Source organism: Ailuropoda melanoleuca, chromosome 1 (genome assembly GCF_002007445.2).
Source record: "Ailuropoda melanoleuca isolate Jingjing chromosome 1, ASM200744v2, whole genome shotgun sequence".
Taxonomy (NCBI): Eukaryota; Metazoa; Chordata; class Mammalia; order Carnivora; family Ursidae; genus Ailuropoda; species Ailuropoda melanoleuca.
In genome coordinates, this window is record NC_048218.1 from 56,613,359 (window position 1) to 56,631,963 (window position 18,605).

At 40.7% G+C, this 18,605-nt stretch overlaps 1 protein-coding gene across 9 annotated transcripts in view; it reads left to right on the forward strand.

The window, feature by feature from the left end:
• The window catches only part of SIDT1 (SID1 transmembrane family member 1), a 92,853-nt gene that overhangs the window by 33,130 nt on the left and 41,118 nt on the right, over positions 1-18,605 (forward strand). For all 9 annotated transcript variants that reach the window (XR_004624742.1, XR_004624743.1, XR_004624744.1 and 6 more), the window contains exons 4-9: positions 6,353-6,398; positions 10,449-10,550; positions 11,188-11,271; positions 12,984-13,071; positions 14,779-14,850; positions 15,270-15,363. Coding sequence is in view for 5 of the 9 variants with exons in the window: in XM_019804052.2 (XP_019659611.2) it covers positions 6,353-6,398; positions 10,449-10,550; positions 11,188-11,271; positions 12,984-13,071; positions 14,779-14,850; positions 15,270-15,363 (486 nt within the window). In the remaining 4 variants the exon portion in view is untranslated. The remainder of the gene's footprint in view (positions 1-6,352; positions 6,399-10,448; positions 10,551-11,187; positions 11,272-12,983; positions 13,072-14,778; positions 14,851-15,269; positions 15,364-18,605) is intronic.

An 18,605-nucleotide genomic window follows, 5' to 3' on the forward strand; every position in this document is an offset into this window, starting at 1 on the left:
AGGACTCCACTATTTAACTTGGTCTTCTCTGCAGCTCTTGACAATGTATACCCATACAGATGATCAGACAGATGGATGAATGAATGTCTAGAAGGATGGAGAAATAGTCATAGCATTTTGTCCAAGTCCCTCTATTAATTTTGGTGTAGAAAAAAAGTGACACAATAATTTCAAGAGCAAAAAAAAACCTCTCACTCCCACCCCTGGGCGGGGGGGAAGGCAGAAAAAGTTTCTCTCATAGATAAAATCCACCCTGATCAATTAAGTGAGAGCTTCTAGGAGGGAGGTTTGAGCATTAAAATATATTTTTTTAAAGATTCCCAGGTGATTCTAAAGTGTAGCCAGAGTTGAGAACCACTACCTCTAAGCAATTTCTAAATATGGTGCTTACATTTAATTATTTTAATACTTAAATCTATTTATGATGTTAAACAATATGGGGATTCGTGGGGATACATTTGCAGAAGGTGGCAGCACGGTACTTGAACAGAGCGTGAATTTCGGAGAAACCTCACATTTACTCATTGGTCTCTATGTCTTTGACCTGTCACTGTCACCTGATGGCAGTGTACTTGAATTCTAGGGCTGGTTTTCTTGGGAGGCTAATTAGACCCTTTGGAGGACTGAATTCTGTGAAACTGAAATCATAAGGTCACAACTCTGTGCAAGTGTTAATGAATGATATGCATGCTGTTAGAACTGCAAATCTATTCCCTCACATTGTTTTCCGTTTCTACCTCTTACAATGTGACCTGACCTCAGCAACCAGACATCAGAGCGTTTCAAAATGCACACAGTTACTAGGGCTTTGATGAGAATAAGATAAGTCTGAGAAGAGATGGTAACTGAAATATATATGCATCTCTTCCTCCTTGGCTCTGGATTGTCCCACACCAACCTTGCTGGTGACCCAGAAATCCAGAGTATGATGGTAACAGGCAAGAGTTGGGGATTGTGGTGAGATCTGAAGTCTAGGTATTGAGAGAAACACTGAAAAATCAACTCCAAAGTCCTAACATTGCAGTTTCTGTTGTATGTTTTTGAGTGGCAGACTAGAAGGTATACGAAACATGTTTCAGGATTTTTTTTCTAGAATCATAAATTTTAAGAATGAAAGGAACTTTGGAAATTGAATCCACTCACTTCATTTTTACAGATGAGCAAACTGATGCCCAGAGAGGTTAAGTGACTTATCTAAACCCACAGCTAAGAAAGGGTAAAGTCAGGACTAGATCTACTTCTAACTACCAGTTCTGAGCTCTTCCCACTATAATATGCTATTTCTACTCTGTGTTTAAAACTGTCCTCCAAATTTTTATGTTGCCCTAAATATGTTTCTCAATTCCATGAAAATTTATTTCAATCGAGTCTTAAAAATAATATTCTGCCTTAAAACATTACTCCCTGCCACCTAACTATCCCTTACCCACCTACACACACACACACACACACACACACACACACAGCTTAGCCATCACTCATTTTCCCAAATTCCAGTGACCTAGTGTTCTGTGAAGTGAAGCATGAAGTTGCAGACAGGGAAGAGCCCGAGGCTGTAGGGGCAGGCAGGCAGCTGATCACAGGGTGGGAGGGGCTTGGAAGGGGTGTGAAGAAAGTTAGGTAGTTGCCTAAGTTGTAATAGTTGTGTGGAGGATTGGAAGGGGACAACAGTAGAGGCAGAGAAATTAGAAGGCTTGATGCAGTGGTCAAGATAATAATGAGAAGAATTGAAGAATTTAGAGATGAAATTAACAAAACTTGATTGGCTTGAGGAGTAAGGGAAATGGGAGAGTCAAAGATGGCCTCCTCCATTGTAGATGGTGGAGCCACTAAGAAAATGAGAATGCTGAGGAAGGAAGAGATGGAAAGTTCACTTTGGGACATGTTGAACTTGAAGTACAGATGTTGGGTAGAATGCTGAATATACAGCAGCATGATGCTCAGAAGAAAGGTCTGGGTGACAGATAGCAGACTGAGTAGACGTGCTTCAGGGAGGCTGGTCCACACAGTGCTTGAGGTGGAATAACAGGAGAGAGCACAGAGAAACAGGTAGTAGTATCCAACCCTTGATCTTTGAGATCTTGTATGCTGCACTAAGGAGTTGTTGTTGTTGTTATTTTTAAGATTTTATTTATTTATTTTAGAGAGAGAGTGCATGTAAGCAGGGGGAGGAGCAGAGGGAGAGGGAGAGAAAAAACCCCAAGCAGACTCCATACTGAGCATGGAGCCCCACGCAGTGCTCAGTCTTACGACCCCAAGATCATGACCAGAGCCAAAATCAAGAGTCAGATGTTTAGCTGACTGAGCCACCCAGGTGCCCCTGTGCTATGGAGTTTAAACTCCACCTTTCAGGTTATGGGAGCCCCTAAAGCTTTTAAGCAGCAGAATAAAATAAACATATCTGATTTTTGAGATGAATTTAGTAGTCACATGGAAGATGAATTGGAGAGAGGAGAGGGTAGAGACAAGCAAATGAAAAGCTATTTGAATAGAGAAGAATAATGATTAGGAACTGAACATATTATAGCAGCAACAAAGGTGTAAGGGAAACAAAGAGTCAGGTAATATACGTAGAGACAATCACGAAGTCAAAAAATACATGTGGCAGAATAAAAAAACACAGTCCTACATGAGTACTTGCAGGCTCCCACCCTCCTCCAGCCTTCTAAGTGGGGATTTGAGTCTTTGTTCTGAGAGACTTTTGAGTGAGATTGCTCAGCTACCATGCTGTGAAAAGTAATAGATTTTTTGAGGAAATGGGTGAATGAAGAGGCTTTTAGACCATTTTGCCATGCGTCATACTATGTAATCACCCTTTGGTATTTGGGGATAGGCTACAATGATGATTTCCATTACTTTCCCAGTTTTTTTTCTTACTGAACGCTATGTTGGGCAAAGATGGTACTTCAGGTCGGTCAGGTACATCCGGGTTACTTATACACTGACAGAGCCAGTGAGACTTTGTGATCAATCAGGTGTGGAAGTCGATACAAAGGGAGTCCACGATGACTCCAATATTGATGTCAGAAGTCTGGTGAGGTTTACTAGCAAAGAGCCATAGGGGGTTGGGATCAGGAAAATAACCGCACATTCCATTTTGATCCTGTGGAGTCTGAGGTGTGTGAGGGACTGCCAAGAGCAGAAGCCCAGCAGACGATCACGGCAGAGCCCTGGGCTGGACATGGACACTTGAGATTCACTGATATTTTTGGTGAGTTTTGTGGCAATCGAATATATATGTGATTTTTATGGCAACAAAAAAATATATATCATGTACGTGGCTAAGGAAAATGAGAAGGTCAAGAATAGCGGGTGACTTTCTTGTGTAAGGGATGGTCTGAGAAACAGGAGCTATCAAAAGAAGCTGAGTAGACATAGCAGATGTGTGGGAGAAAACCCAGGAAAGCAGGTGTCACAGAGCCCAAGGGAGGAAAGATTTTCCAGACAGAGGGAGTGGTCGTCAGGGTCAGATGTCCCAGAGAGGTAAAGTTAAGGATCAAATCACCAGATTTAGCAATTAGGAGGTGACTATTACCGCTGCAAAGGGTAATAGCAGTGGGGAGAGGAAAGGATGAATGAGGGATGAAAGCAGAACAGGATTGAAAGAAGCTGGTCTGTGAAGGAGGGGGAGGATAGAGAATGACGTCAAAGGAGGGAAATACAGGCAAAAGGAAGGCATTTTGTTGGGGTGGGGTTTTTCGGTTATTTATTTTGAAAGTGGTTGATATTGGTGTATAAAATGTATAGGACCATTGAATTTTGTAGACGGAGAGCCCCAGAGAAGGAAAGAAGGGACGGGATGTAGCACATGCACACGGAGTTTATACTCAGACCGGAGCGATGAGGTGGAAGGTTACACAGGACCAGAGTGTTGCTGGAAGGGTTGGGGTGAGCGAAGGGAGTTCATAACAGATGGCAGGAAGGAGAGAACAGGGAATGCTATTCCGAAGTCCATAGTCCAAGTGAATAATAGGGCATAATTTCCTTCAACAAACAAAGAGTGGGTTTTGCGCACACACTGGGCTCTGTGCCAGGGGCTGGCTACCACAGGAAGAAGAAGATGCGGGGAACCATCATCTTCTCTGGTACTCCCCCCAGAACGACTTAGCTTTTGTCCCTGCCTCTCTTCCCACCCCCCTTTCCTTGTTCTTCCGTTTTCTTACTCTCCTGTATGGGTTTCTCCTCTCTCTTCCTCTTCTTCTCCTGTCTCCCTTATCTGCACATTCACCCCTCTGGATGTCATCTGGTCTTTTTCCCTTCCCCTCTCCCTCAAATTAAGCAAAACTAGGGAACAAAGTCAGCTTTGAGTTTTTCTTATTTATCGAATAAGCATTTGTTTCCTGTGCTTCATTTGTTTAAACAAATAGGTTGGAAATTTCCTGCTGTTTTCTCTAAAGGTGTGCAGGAGTCTCAATTAGCTTTGTTCTGTAGCTTCAGCACTCTGGGTGAAATTAACCTTGCCTGACCTGTGGCAGGGCCCTCAGGAGGGAAGCAAAATGTTTCATCTGCAACAGACTCAATGTTTACTTTGCGTACACGGTTGACTCTGTGAGAAAGAGAGGACTTAAATGTGATCATCTTAAAGAAAATGATGGTTTTGAAGTTTTTGTGTATTATACTGGTAGATAAAATGTAAAGAAGAAGGAACAAAAATCATATTGATGCCTATAGTTTCAGTGTTACCACTGGAATTCAAATGATAGAGGAGTGTACAAAAGAAATTTCTGGCCAAAGAAAACTGGCTGCATCTGGAAATCTCCTGCTGTCTGTTGCTAGCCAAGAAAATCAGTGTCTTTTTCTTTCCCCTGACCTGGCAACTGAACAGAACTGAGGCCCCGTGTTGCCCTGGAAACAGCAGATGGTGCGACACTGCTGTGAGGGAGCCACCCGGCCACACACAGCACGGGGTCCTGACTCTGGCCAGGGAATCTCGGGAGTCAACACACAACTGGGTTTGACACTGACTTTGGCTTCTTGAGTTGACTTCGGGCCACAAGTTTTCAAACTGTGCTTCAACAGAAGCAATCCTTGACACGGATCATTTCTGTTGGGAGTAGCTACATAAAAAATTGCACCCATTGCTAAATTCTGCGCCCAGTCTGCCAACAGCCTAAAATTGTTGGTCATTAAATTTAGAAATAGCGCTCAAGTTTGATGACTTCTAAACAACGCCTCCAATTATAAACTTGTTAAATGTTTTGACAATGTCCTTCATAAAGGAATCTTCAGTAAAGTTTTTTAAAAACTGTTTTAACGTTTATAAAAGGAAAATCCGCAGTGGAGAGAAAGACTCTACAGAGCAGCAAGGGATGAAGCTGGGAAGGGGCCCCAGGACAAGTTCAAGTTCAGGTTCCCTGAAACGCAGGCCAGATTGGAGGGGTGGGGGCAGGATATTCCCCAGCTGCCAGCATCCAGAATGCAGTGGACTTGTGTGAGCGATCTTCACAGCTCAAGATGAAGCAGGAGCCAGAAAGTGCAGAAGGCTAACAACAGCCCTTACAAAACTATAGAGAAGGCCAATTTGTCTTTGTGTTTTCCAGCTTCTTAACCTGTTTCATATGTGTTCAGGCCACGCAGCACTTTCTGCTACAAGTGCATGCTTCCCACGTGCTCCTCACACTCTCCTTTCCTCGGTGCTGGATTGCTGCTGTCCTTCACAGAAGAACAAAAGAGCTAATAAAATAGTTCACAGTAAATTACTAACTGGAGAGAAAACCGCTTCATTATATTCTTCTGGTGGTATTGGCACTTTAGAGGATGGCCTTAGAAGGCAATGTGTAACCTGAAGAGGACACGGTCTTGGACAGGGACTTGGTGTGGCAGGCAGTTGGAGAAGTGCTTGGGGGCCAGAAGAGTATGCTTCTAGCCCCAGGGCCCCTCCTATGGTGATGATGTATTCACCACATTTAAAATAATGACCTTTTGCCATGGATACATCCACATTATTTTGAAATGCTACCTACATTATCCAAAAAGACCTCAAGCCTTCTTTTCCTCTCTCTTTCAGCCCACTTCTGACACCTAAACTCTGCGCTTGATTGTAAAACCTTAAGAGAATCCAAAGGCAAAAGTGTCTGCAAAAGCAAAGTAATTACTTTTATATGTCTGACGTCATGGGTATATAAAGACATAAAATTGATACCTCCCCAATTTGATCATTCTTGAGAATTGAAACCAAATCTTCATGCAGTTTACTTTGTCAGTTTGATGGGACTAGAACTCCTTTCACAAACGGTCAGACTTTCCTTGCATCGACTTTAGGATGGTTTTCTTTCACATAAATCATTTTTGCTTGCTAACTTAGCTTCTCTCTCACTTTTCCCCCTTTCCCTCTCCCACTTACATTTCTCAGGACAAATGTTGCCTTTCACTTCACTGCCAGCCCCTCTCAACCTCAGGTAAGTGAAGGGTTTCAAGGTTATCGTGATCCTACCTGTTGATAATACCTCCCAAAAAGCTATGGGAATGGTAGAGTCAGCATGTGGTGTTGCCCTAGGCTTTTCACAACTTGAGACATATTTGCATTTTTGTCATGTTGTTCATATTACTGGGATTTTAGACACAACTTTTAATCTTATCATTTTAATTGGTGTGAAATGGGAGGCATGACATCTGTTGGCAGATGTTCCTTGGCTCATCTTTTAGCAAATTGTGTGCCTGTTATGCACCAAGGACAGTATTAGACTGTACTAGGTGCTGGAAATAGGAGGTGAAGAAGAAAGAGGTGCAGCTTCTGCCCTCGTGGACCTTGTAATCAGAAGGGGTGCTGGGGAGGCCAGGGAGTGAAGGGTCAAACTCAATACAGGTATGCAAATAATTAACTGACCTAGAAATGCAATAAGAATAAGACAGACTTTAATTTCTACAGTGTTATGGGTAGAATAAATTAGTTATTCCTGTCATAAAGAGAGACCAAGAATGCTGACATGAGAAGAACTAGATATTTGTGCCGTGCTCTCCATTAAACCATAATCATAAACAGAATAAATACTTGAAAACTTTGATTTAAGCTGCTTTTCTGTTGACACTTCTAGCTACCATCCCTCGTTCTTTCATAGCTTCTGAAAGAGTGAAGTCTATGCAATAGCCAGTTTATAACAGATTTATTTAATGTCCTGATATTTTTTGTAAATCTTTTGCAGGCTGTAATACAGCTTATGTCATACATGGCTACCCAATTTTTTGTTTTGGATATGCTGAAACTGGGATTGACATAATATAGGGAAACTGGTGTAAATCTATTTCTTTATTATGATATGTTAGTCACTATACAGTACATCCTCAGTTTTTGATGTAATGTTCCATGATTCATTGTTTGCATATAACACCCAGTGCTCCATGCAATACGTGCCCTTCTTAATACCCATCACGGGCCTATCCCAATCCCTCACCCCCCGCCCCTCCAAAGCCCTCAGTTTGTTTCCCAGAGTCCATAGTCTCTCGTGGTTCATTCCCCCTTCTATTTACCCCCCCCTTCATTCTTCCCTTCCCTCCTACCAATCTCCCTGCTACTCCTTACGTTCCCCAAATGAGTGAAACCATATGATAATTGTCTTTCTTGCTATTACAAGCATTTTTGTGCTGGTAAATATTTAATAACCAGTTCCCAGAGAGAAACTCCTGATTTGTAGCATTTGCCCATTTCTGTGGTGAAAATACCTCTATAATGGCCAATCTCAAGTGGCCAACATGATGTCTTTGGATACAGAGTTGGAAGAGATGTGCACAATCAGCTCTCCAAACCTGTATGAGCCAACTCCCACACATCTTTAGAGAGCTAAATCAGTGAAAGCCCCCACCGTGCATAAATACTGCCACCCAGTGACTAAAGAGGACTACAGGGCCACAATCTATTGCGCTCAACATTTCCCGGCCACTTAATTCATGAAATAATTGAAATCAGAGAGGAAGACAAACCCTAAGAGACTCTTAACTCTAGGAAACAAACTGAGGGTTGCTGGAGGGGAGGTGGGTGGAGTGAGTGTTCCGGGATCGAGCCCCACATCGGGCTCCTCCACTGGGAGCCTGCTTCTTCCTCTCCCACTCCCCCTGCTGTGTTCCCTCTCTCGCTGGCTGTCTCTCTGTCACATAAATAAAAATAAAATCTTTAAAAAAAAATAAAAAAAAAAAAAAAGAAGGGCACTTGATGTAATGAGCCCTGGGTGTTACATGTAACTACATGAATCACTAAACCCTACCTCTGAAGCTGATAATACATTATATGTCAATTAATCAATTTTAAATTTTAAAAATATATATTTGAAAGCACTAGTGGCTAGGTGCAATGGGAGATATCCTGCCTTTTTAGGAGGAAAAAACTTACATCCCAACTACAGAAAGAGTCTAGTCTAATAGTGCCCTCCAGGGCTCTGCTAAATATGGTCACTGAATGCTGAAGTGTACTTCCGGTTTGTAGAAAATCCGTGATGACTATATAGATGGCTTCTTTTTATTTTTAAAAAGGCATATAAATACGAAAGTCTAAGTAGTTTGCATATAAATCTCAAAGTAGAGTAAAACATCCTTAGAACAAGCTAATGAAACCAAACAAAACAGAACTTCTTAGATATCTTTGAAAGTTTGACTTTACTATTAACTGTTCCCATTTTGGCCTAAATTCAAATCCTCTTCAATTGTAGGAAAGATTTGATATTTATGTAAACTTACCCAAACTATTATACATTCTCACAGAACCTTGATTATCAGATAAAAGCAGGTTACAGAAACTAAGTAGGTGGTGAGGACCCCAGATGGTGATTTCTGGCCTAAATTCCAGCCATTGCTTTCGGTACTTGTCATTTGCTTCTTTCTGATAAAAGTAGATTATCCATCCAGGCAAGGGTCAAAACCACTTATTTGGGGTTGATGGTAATTTAGAGATAAAGAATATGATAATATTTTGGCATATAGTTAAAGCTTCAGTAGCTATCTAATTTTTGCACAAAACCAACTCCTATAATATATAGGAATATATATGATACTCATTATTGCTAATGGTGATCACAGTAATGCTCTCCAGTTACAAAGTTTGGCTTCCCTTAGAACGAAAAATACCTCTTGAGAATTCCAGAGCATTTTCATTTGGAAGAGCCCTGTATTACATGTATTTGAATTAAGCTCCCAAATGAAAGGTCAAAATGAAGTGGGCTCTTGGGAGTGTTTGTTGCCATCTGTTACAAGGCATGAGCAGACTTCCAAACAGCAGTGTTAATGACACTCCTTAATCTTGAGGTTATTTTTTTCCCCATCAGAAGGCTTTGGATTACTGGACAACATTCTATTTTTATTGCTCTGGTTCTCAGTATAAGGTTAGTAAAGAGGATGGTGGAATACAAAATTAAGTTTTAACATGTTTTGCCTCTCCTTTATTTTTTTATTTTTTTTAAAGATTTTATTTATTTGACACAGAGAGAGAGAGTCAGTGAGAGAGGGAACACAGCAGGGGAGTGGGAGAGGAAGAAGCAGGCTCCCAGCGGAGAAGCCTGATGTGGGGCTCGATCCCAAAACGCCAGGATCACGCCCTGAGCCGAAGGCAGACGCTTAAGGACTGAGCCACCCAAGAATCCCTTGCCTCCCTTTAAACTGATAGATTTATTAGAGTCCTAGGATGTTGGGGTTGTTTTGATTGGTATCCTCAAAATCTTAACATCAAGCTTCTCAACCAGTTACCACATTTATAATTATTAGATAGAAGTCTCCTTTCTTCATTTATTAACAACATATTTAAAACTCAGGGTTAGTAAACAGTGGATTCATAATCTAATCTAGGTAAATGGTGTAACTTCTGTCTATTATAAATGCTTCCTGATTCTGATAATACCTGAGAAATAATTTTAAAGATATCTCAGCCTGCTCAAAATTGTGAATATATTTCAGGGGGCTAGAAGTAATGGTTGATCTTTGAATGGAAATGTTGTCTTGCTATATTCCAGCAAGGAAACGTTCTTTAGCAAGAAGTCTAGGGGCAGGGTAGGTCTAGTGAGAATTCTTGCCTATGGGAATGTTAAGAAGCTTGAAGAACGGGCTTATCTGCTTTTCAAAGTGGAGTTTCCTATTTCAAAATGATCACATAGAAGTAAAGGTTGTCTCATGTTACATCTTGAATATCCCTAGTTCAAAGTGTGGGAGGGATCTTCGTAAGCAGAAACTGGAATGAAGTACAGGAAAGTTTAGTTGAGAAAGAAATGCTAGCAAATGAAGCGATAGCATTGTCTGAAATGGCTACCTTGTTTTGTTCACTGCTGTATGCCTGATAGCCCAGAGCCTTGCACACAGCAGTTGCCCCATATGTGTGAACGAATGGCTGACTGAATTAATGGAGATTTACATCTGAACTTTGTGCCTAGTATTAGAGGAAACAATCCTATTCATGTAAAACCAGTTTGAGTTCATAACTGTAAACATTTCTCAATATTAACAAATCTTTTCTTTCTTTTTCTTATTCTCAGTATTTTCTATACAAGTTTCCTGATGATGTGGACTCAGTTATTATTAAAGTCAGGTCTGAAATGGCTTATCCATGTTCTGTTGTCTCCATCCAGAATATCATGGTGAGTCATAATAACTTGTCAACCTTTCAATATGGAGCATTATATTGTCCCAGGATAAATGAAAGAGGAGGGTGGGGACCATGTCATCCTCTTACTCTGTATTTCCTGCAAAACTGCTAAATAATAAAAAACAGTATCTTGTGCATACAGTGGATAATCTGTTTGGAGACACTGATTTGGGGAGATAGAGAATAGTTGACTCCTCACCAAAATAAATGAAGGAAGGAAGGGGGGAAGGAAGGAAGGATCATGACAAAGAATATGGAAGACCAAATCATGGGCTGCACAGGAAACATAGCAACCTACTATTTATTCTAGGCTTTAAAATTTTTATTGTAACCATAGGCCCTTTCTGTCTCATAATGTGTTAATAAAAAATGGGAAAGGTGTTATACACTTTAAGACAATCTTTTCAGTTCTCTTTGATATAAAGTGACCTTTAGAGGACACTTTGGAGGACTTTAGAAGACAAGGCACCAAGTTTTAGCAGGACTGTTTTGTGACTTTTCTTGGAGAAAACTTCTCCTGGCTTCTGGCTTAGTAAGGAACCCCTTGCTCTGTGATCCAGGCAGAATGTGTGGTGTGTGTAGTATGGCTTTAGAGATGCTTTCTTTTTTATCCTTCATGCACATTACAGTGCCCAGTGTATGATCTCGACCACAATGTGGAATTTAACGGTGTCTATCAGTCCATGACCAAGAAAGCTGCCATCACACTACAGGTGAGACATTACTTCTGTAGTCACTGTTGTCAATGACAATAAACAGTTTATAGTCAGGTTACCTGTTGGACCAGCATCCAAAAGATATCATGATTCACTGTGTGCCTTGGATCTCTTTCCTTTGGTTTTAAAATAAAGACTGTGGGGTACCTGGGTGGCTCAGTCGGTTAAGCGTCTGCCTTTGGCTCAGGTCATAATCTTGGGGTCCTGGGATCGAGCTCAGCAGGGAGTCTGCTCCTTCTCCCTCTTCCTCTACTCCTCCCAACCCGCACTCGTGCTCTCTCTCTCACTCTCTCTCTCAAATAAATAAAATTATTAATTAATTAATTAATTTAATTAAATAAAACAAAGATCGCTACTCCTGAAATCAAAGCCCAGCCCATGGTGGACAATGCTACTCTGCCGCCTTCCCCTTGGGAAGTCTTTGAACCCATGATGCAGTGGGACACATATCTGACAGATTTCTTAGAGAGGTACGGCAAGGTGCCAATCTCCTCATTGGGGGATGCCAATTTAGTGTGAAGTTCAATCTATTTAAGGGAATTGAACATATTCTAACACTCTGTATACCTGTAACAGTAACCAAAAGAGGACTTCCATTCTGGACGGAATTGATAAGTTCAAAGGAATACAGACCACATGTGTATAGAGGTTTGCCCTTTCGTAATTTGTAATCAAATTATTATTTCAATGGCAGTTTTGTAGCAAAAATGAACATATGTCATATCAGTAGATTTTCAAAGAGATTCTGTCTTTGCCTTTCAGGTGGTATTTACTTAAGTTACTTACAACTTGGTCTGCTCTTCAGGATTAGGTGATACTGTTTACTGAATAACAAAGAATGAAGAGAGGTTAATTATAATTTAGCTACCAAATGTAAAAAGTCCTATTAGGCTTTAATTTCCTAGTGCCTCAGTTTTGATATGCCCAGTATCTGTTCTTGTTCACTCATGAGAAAGGAGACTGGGACACAGAGAAGCACACTTAGAGAAAGTTAAAGCCAGGACTATAACTCAGGTCTCCTCACTGAAATTTTCGCATCCCTAGCCTAAATTATTTAACTGTGGCTATGTGACTTTAAAGAAAGTCATTTATCATTAGATTTTTTATTTTTAAAGATTTTATTTATTTATTTGAGACAAAAAGAGCACGAGTGGGGGGGGTGCGGTACAGGGAAGGGGAAGGGCAGAGGGCAGAGGGCAGAGGGAGAAGCAGACTCCCTGCTGACCAGAGAGCAGCCTCAGGCTGGATCCAGGACCCTGAGATCATGACCTGAACCAAAAGCAGCCGCTTAACCAACTGAGCCACCCAGGCGCCCCATCATTAACTGAATATAGTGAACCTAAAACACTCTAAAGTATACTGATTTTAAAAACATAATATACAAGTGTTAATCATTAAACATAGGCTATTGACATATTTTTTACACAGGACCTATTATAGTTCTAAGCACCCAAGTGGACACAAGACAGATGGAAATTAGAATAGTGTATCTATTTACTTGAATTTTTTGTATGTAACAATTACTTTATTGTGGATAAAATCTGGAGTAAATCATGGGTATCTGAAGGTTCTTTCTAAGAAATTGGGGGGCAGGGGTGAACTTCACTTTTCTTCTCTTTCCTCTTTTCCTGCTCCCACCCCCACCACCATGGACTTTCTCCTGTTTTGCTATCCTTTCTTGCTCTCACAAGTCGTTGTGTCTTATGCAGAAGAAGGATTTTCCAGGGGAGCAGTTCTTCGTGGTGTTTGTGATAAAGCCCGAAGATTATACCTGTGGAGGATCTTTCTTTATCCAGGGTAAGAGATGCTGAGGAATGATTGCTACTTAGAAAAACCTGATGAGAGCTCATTCTTTCTGGTAGCTGAGTAATATTCCATTGTATATATGGACCACAGCTTCTTAATCGAGTCATCCGTTGAAGGGCATCTCGGTTCCTTCCACGATTTAGAACGAGTTCTCAACATTTGCTGCAACATGGACGGCACTGTAGGAGATAATGCTAAGTGAAATAAGTCAAGCAGAGAAAGACAATTATCATATGATTTCTCTCATCTATGGAACATAAGAACTAGGAAGATCGGTAGGGGAAGAAAGGGATAAAGAAAGGGGGGGGTAATCAGAAGGGGGAATGAAGCATGAGAGACTATGGACTCTGGGAAACAAACTGAGGGCTTCAGAGGGGAGGGGGATGGGGGAATTGGATAGACTGGTGATGGGTAGTAAGGAGGGCACGTATTGCATGGTGCACTGGGTGTTATACGCAACTAATGAGTCATCGAACTTTGCATCAGAAACTAAGGATGTACTGTATGGTGACTAACATAATATAATAAAAAAAACATTAAAAAAAAAGAAAAAAAAGAAAAGAAAAACCTGATGAAATGGAAGAGAAGGGAAGCCAAACGCTCACAGTGGCCCCTTACTACCATCTCTAGTTCTCACGGAGGGTCATGAGCAGTAACTTTGCGAGGCAGTCTGAGAGATCTTTGAAAAAAACAATGCAAAGAAGAAAATGATCAATCTAAAGCTATCGTTGATACTACAAACGTCACTTAGTGCACCACATCTTTTCAAACCACGTGAGGTATATTCACTCAGGTGGCCTTTCACTCAACAAATATTTGCTGTTTTGAACTAATGATTTTATGCAGCATGTCAAGGTACGCTTTCTAAGATCGGTTTGGTAGCCAGCAGTAATGAGCAACTGCATTTATCAGTAGTCATCACTTCCACAAGGATGTACAGGGGAAATTCAGAGCTCTCCGTTTCAGTTGCCAAAATTATACCTGGCAAGATGGTAAGAAAGCAAAGTGGGACAATTTATGCCAATGACAGGGATTGTGTGAGCCCTTAGGCATAGTACAAATGGTTATGGGTAACTACCTAGGAACTACTGTGAGAATGGAATAGGCTGTTGATAGAAAACACAGAACCCCAGCAGCTGAAGAGCCACATGTGATCAACACAGAGGGTGTTTACCGTTGAATATAACATGATTCTTTTGCCATGTAGGTGAAATCTCTGTTTATGTATTCTTTAATCTCTTAATTATATAGTCTAGAGTTTTGCCAGTGTCCATTGTTCCTTGGTAAACTACAAGTCCTTTTATGACTATATAACAAAAAACAAATTTTCACTGGCTGGAATAATGCAAACCAAAAGACGAGACAGCTTTTATTTTTGTAGCTGTTTTCTTCAGATGTCTGTCGCATGCTGAGCCACATAGATAGCGGAGGATGAGTCGAGACTTCTTCACTCAAGAAGGGGGGCTGCAGTCTCACTGCTTCAATACTACCAAAATGCACCCAAGCAAAGGCCAGATCGAAGGTTTAGCCCAAAGGGGTGTTAGATGGTTTGCAGCTTTGGGGGTTAGATTTTCCTCTAGTTCTTGCTACAAGAAAATTCAACAACCAGAGCTAATTGTGGACAGTTTTTGAACAGTTGTTCAGATGAGAGTCCAAGAACCAAGTATCTGATCTATTCTGCCTTCTTTTTTTTACCAGAAAAGGAGAACCAAACCTGGAATCTACAACGAACAAAGAACCTTAAAGTGACCATTGTTCCTTCCATTAAAGGTCGGTATTGGCTCTAGGATTCTATGGAGAAAGATTCCTATGTCAGGAAGTCTATCATATACATCAATGCTAATGTCATCCTTCCAGAGAAACATCATAAGAAAACTGATATTTACCTTAGATATAGAAGAGAGAATCAAAGCATTTTGCTAAATCTCTCCAAAAAGAGAGGGAACTCAGTTTTTAAGTTGTATACAGGAAGTCCCTTCCTAGCTTCCACTGGGAACTCGTGACTGTGAAAGGTGGCTATTTGTGGATAATGTCTGGGTAACCTCCAGCAGCTTTGCTGCTTTGAATGGAAATACATTTGGATTTCAGAATGGGTGTGATGGAGATGGACCCTTGAAATTGTCCTGTCCCAAACATGGTCCTCTTTTCTCCTGAGGAGACCCTGACCAAAGTTGTTTCTCTTCCATCAGGATCTGTTTATGTGAAATCCATCCTTCTCAGTTCCCTCATCTTCTTCTCCTTCTACTTGGGATGCCTGCTTATTGCGTTTGTTCATTATATCAGGTAGGTCAAGGGTATCAAGGCATGTTAACCCCCTTTGCCTGTCTCTGCATAGGGATTAGAGCATTAGGCTTTAGAGCCATATTGACTGGATTCAGCTCTACCTCAACCACCAACTGTGTGACCTTGGGCTAGTTCCTTAACCTCTCTGTGCTTCAGTTTCCTACTCCTCAAGATGAGATCATACTTTCCTCCCTAGAATTGTATAACTGCAGTGTTTACGTCAATGTCCTACACAGAATAAGAGCTGATAGGGTGTTAGTTCTTTTCATAGTTAATAAAACCTCAACAGAAGGACAGTGTGGGTATTTTTTTGGACCAGAAAATCCTGTAAATCCTGTGAAATATAGGAAATGATGAGTTCTTCCTAATATGGAGAAACATATTAAATATTCCATTAGTAGCTTCAAATATTCCATCAACAAATAAATTAATGCCTGAAATAAATCTTGAGTTATAATAAATAGCAGGAGTGATGTGCTTTGATACTGCATTACCATCTGCTTTCTTACTCCTGTAGCATCAATTTTCCAGTAAAAGGTCCCTTAAGAGGAAAAAAGGCGATGTTTGTACTGTAAGTTGACTAAGGCAATTTCCCTTCCCAAGCGTTTGGAGCCCATAATAAAAAGGGTCCCAGTTTCTCCTTGCATCTCTGAGCTGGCCCAAACACTGAGAATTCTGTACTTTGTTGTGGTCTCTGTGAAACAACTACAAAAGAATGGCAGAAGGCCTACAATAAACAAATGTTCTTTCCCGTCTTGAACATGTAAAGAAAACAAGCAGAGTTTTCAGCACAGTTTTCAGACCACTGGGCAAGTTCACAGCATCAGTAGGAAAAACTTCATGGTTACCACAATACAGCTGTCTCGGTGATACAGGCCTATCTCTGATTCAAAAAAATAACTCCCTTTGTGACTTTTACCTTTTCAGTTGAGAAACTGAATTTTAAAATCCTGGGACTACCGCTGGCTGTATCTGGCACAATTTGAGCATCAAAATAATTAAGAATACTAAATTTATAAACCAATGAGAAAAATAGAAATTCATGAAACCAAGTTAAGGAAGGAAGGAAAAGGAAGGAAGAAAGGAAAAGGAAGGAAGGAAGGATGGAAGGAAGGAAGGAAGGAAGGAAGGAAGGAAGGAAGGAAGGAAGGAAAGGGAAGGAGGGAGGGAGGGTGGAAGGACCTAAATACCTCCAGATACAAATCCAAAGTCACTAAAACAGATACACATTAGGGAAGGGAGCCATTAGCAAATGCTGACAGTGTAAGGAAGGACTCTTGCCCTCATCAGAATGCCAAAAGCTGACTGGAAAATATGGAAGGAGTCCTGGAGCTGGAAGATCATCATTTTGCGTAGATTAAGAATCATCAGTGGATACTAAACTAAGAGGGAAATCTGATGAGAATCAAGGTACTACTGCACTGCCATAAAGTACATCCTCATGATTTACTTCCTAGTTGTGAGGGAAACAGCAACAGTACGATGGAAACTCAGACTAGGATTGGCTGGGTGATCAAAACTAACGTGAGTGAGGGGAAGATAGACCCTGTGTGCCTCCCTGTGGGACACCGTGAGGAGACAGCACCATGTATGCAATATTCCAGCTAGAGATGCATATTTTGAATATAATCAGGAGGAAAAATTGAACTAACTCAAATGACAAACATTCTGTTATAATACATCTTCAAAGACAAAGGAAGGCCATAGAAATGGTCCAGATTGAAGGAAACGAAAGAGATATGGGCAACCTGGTCTCAGATTGGATCGTTTGCTAGAAGAAGAATACACTATAAGGGACATTATTGGATCAGTTAACAAAATTGTAATACAGACAGATTAGGTGAGAGTATCGTATTCATGTTAAATTTGCTGAATTTGACGATACTGTGGTTAGGTAAGAGAATATTACAATATCTTTATTCTTTGGAAGTATTTAGGGTGCCTGGCTGGCTCAGTCAGTAGAGCATGTGACTCTCGATCTCAGGGTCGTGAGTTTGAGTCCCGTGTTGGGCATAGAGCTTGCTTTAAAAGAATGGAAATACTTAGGAATAACAGTTCATGACATAAGCAACTAACTTTCAAATGGTTCAAAAAATTATATATATATTTTTATGTGTTTATGTATATATATGTTAACTAACAATAAGTGAATCTAAATAAAGGATATATGGCTGTTTTATATTTTATCTTATTTTTACAACTTCTCTGTACATTTGGAGTTATTTTCTAATAAAAGTTAAAAAAAAGTCTAGTGTATAGGCAAATATATCTGGAAAGTATATACATTAACTGATTACCAGCCCACTTAATTTATTAGATCATAATGCTTGACATTTATAGGCACCATGCTGAGCCCTCTGAGCAAATTATCTCATCTAACGCCCTACAGTGAAGACTGGTATTATCACCACTTGATGGTTAAGGAAATTGAGGCATGAGATGTGAAGGACTTTGACCAAAAATTCATAGCCAGCAAACGAGGAAGCAGGGATTTGTCTGGATTTCCAGGCAGCCTGGCTCCAGAGCCTTACCTCTTAAGCAGGCTGGTCAAGATGGGTCTGGAGCGGTCAGGGCAGGTGAGGGAGGGCAGTCCTGATCAGGGAGGCCAAACCAAAAGTCTGACACCCCAGCATGGATGCAACTGGAAAAGGATCCAAAAAGCTGTCAATTTTGACTCAGATGAGCTCCAAGATCACAGAAGAAGTTCATCTCTTCTGCCACTCTTAGGAAGGCTGTCTCTACTCCTGATGATTTAAATTTTAGAAAATAGGATTTTACCTCTTTAGTTAACTAGCATGCATAATCAACATACAAACAGACAAAAAATTAAGAGCTGGGTATCAATCTCCCTAGAGTTGTCATTCAGCCTATAGAAGCAAGCACAGTTTTTTAAAGTTGTGCTATAAAGCTCTGTTGAAACCTCTGGCTGCCAGATTATTTTTCTACAGTCAATTGCACAAGCATAGATTCTTTCCAAATATAGAGAAACTGAAAATAGAAATCTGGAGACGTAAGAACTATTTGGCATCCTTAGTAAGAGGACAGACTGAGGGGAAATTCTAACAGACCTCTTCCCTCATTGAACTGAGCAGAAATAACAAATGAAGCTAGTCGTGGAGCATAATGCCGTTTGCTTGGTGAGTTCCCTGTACTTTATTACTAATACATCTGGGGTTTGCAGTACGTGCTATGAAATCAGGATGAAACACGGATAAGAGACAAGGCCCCTGCCCTTAGGGAGC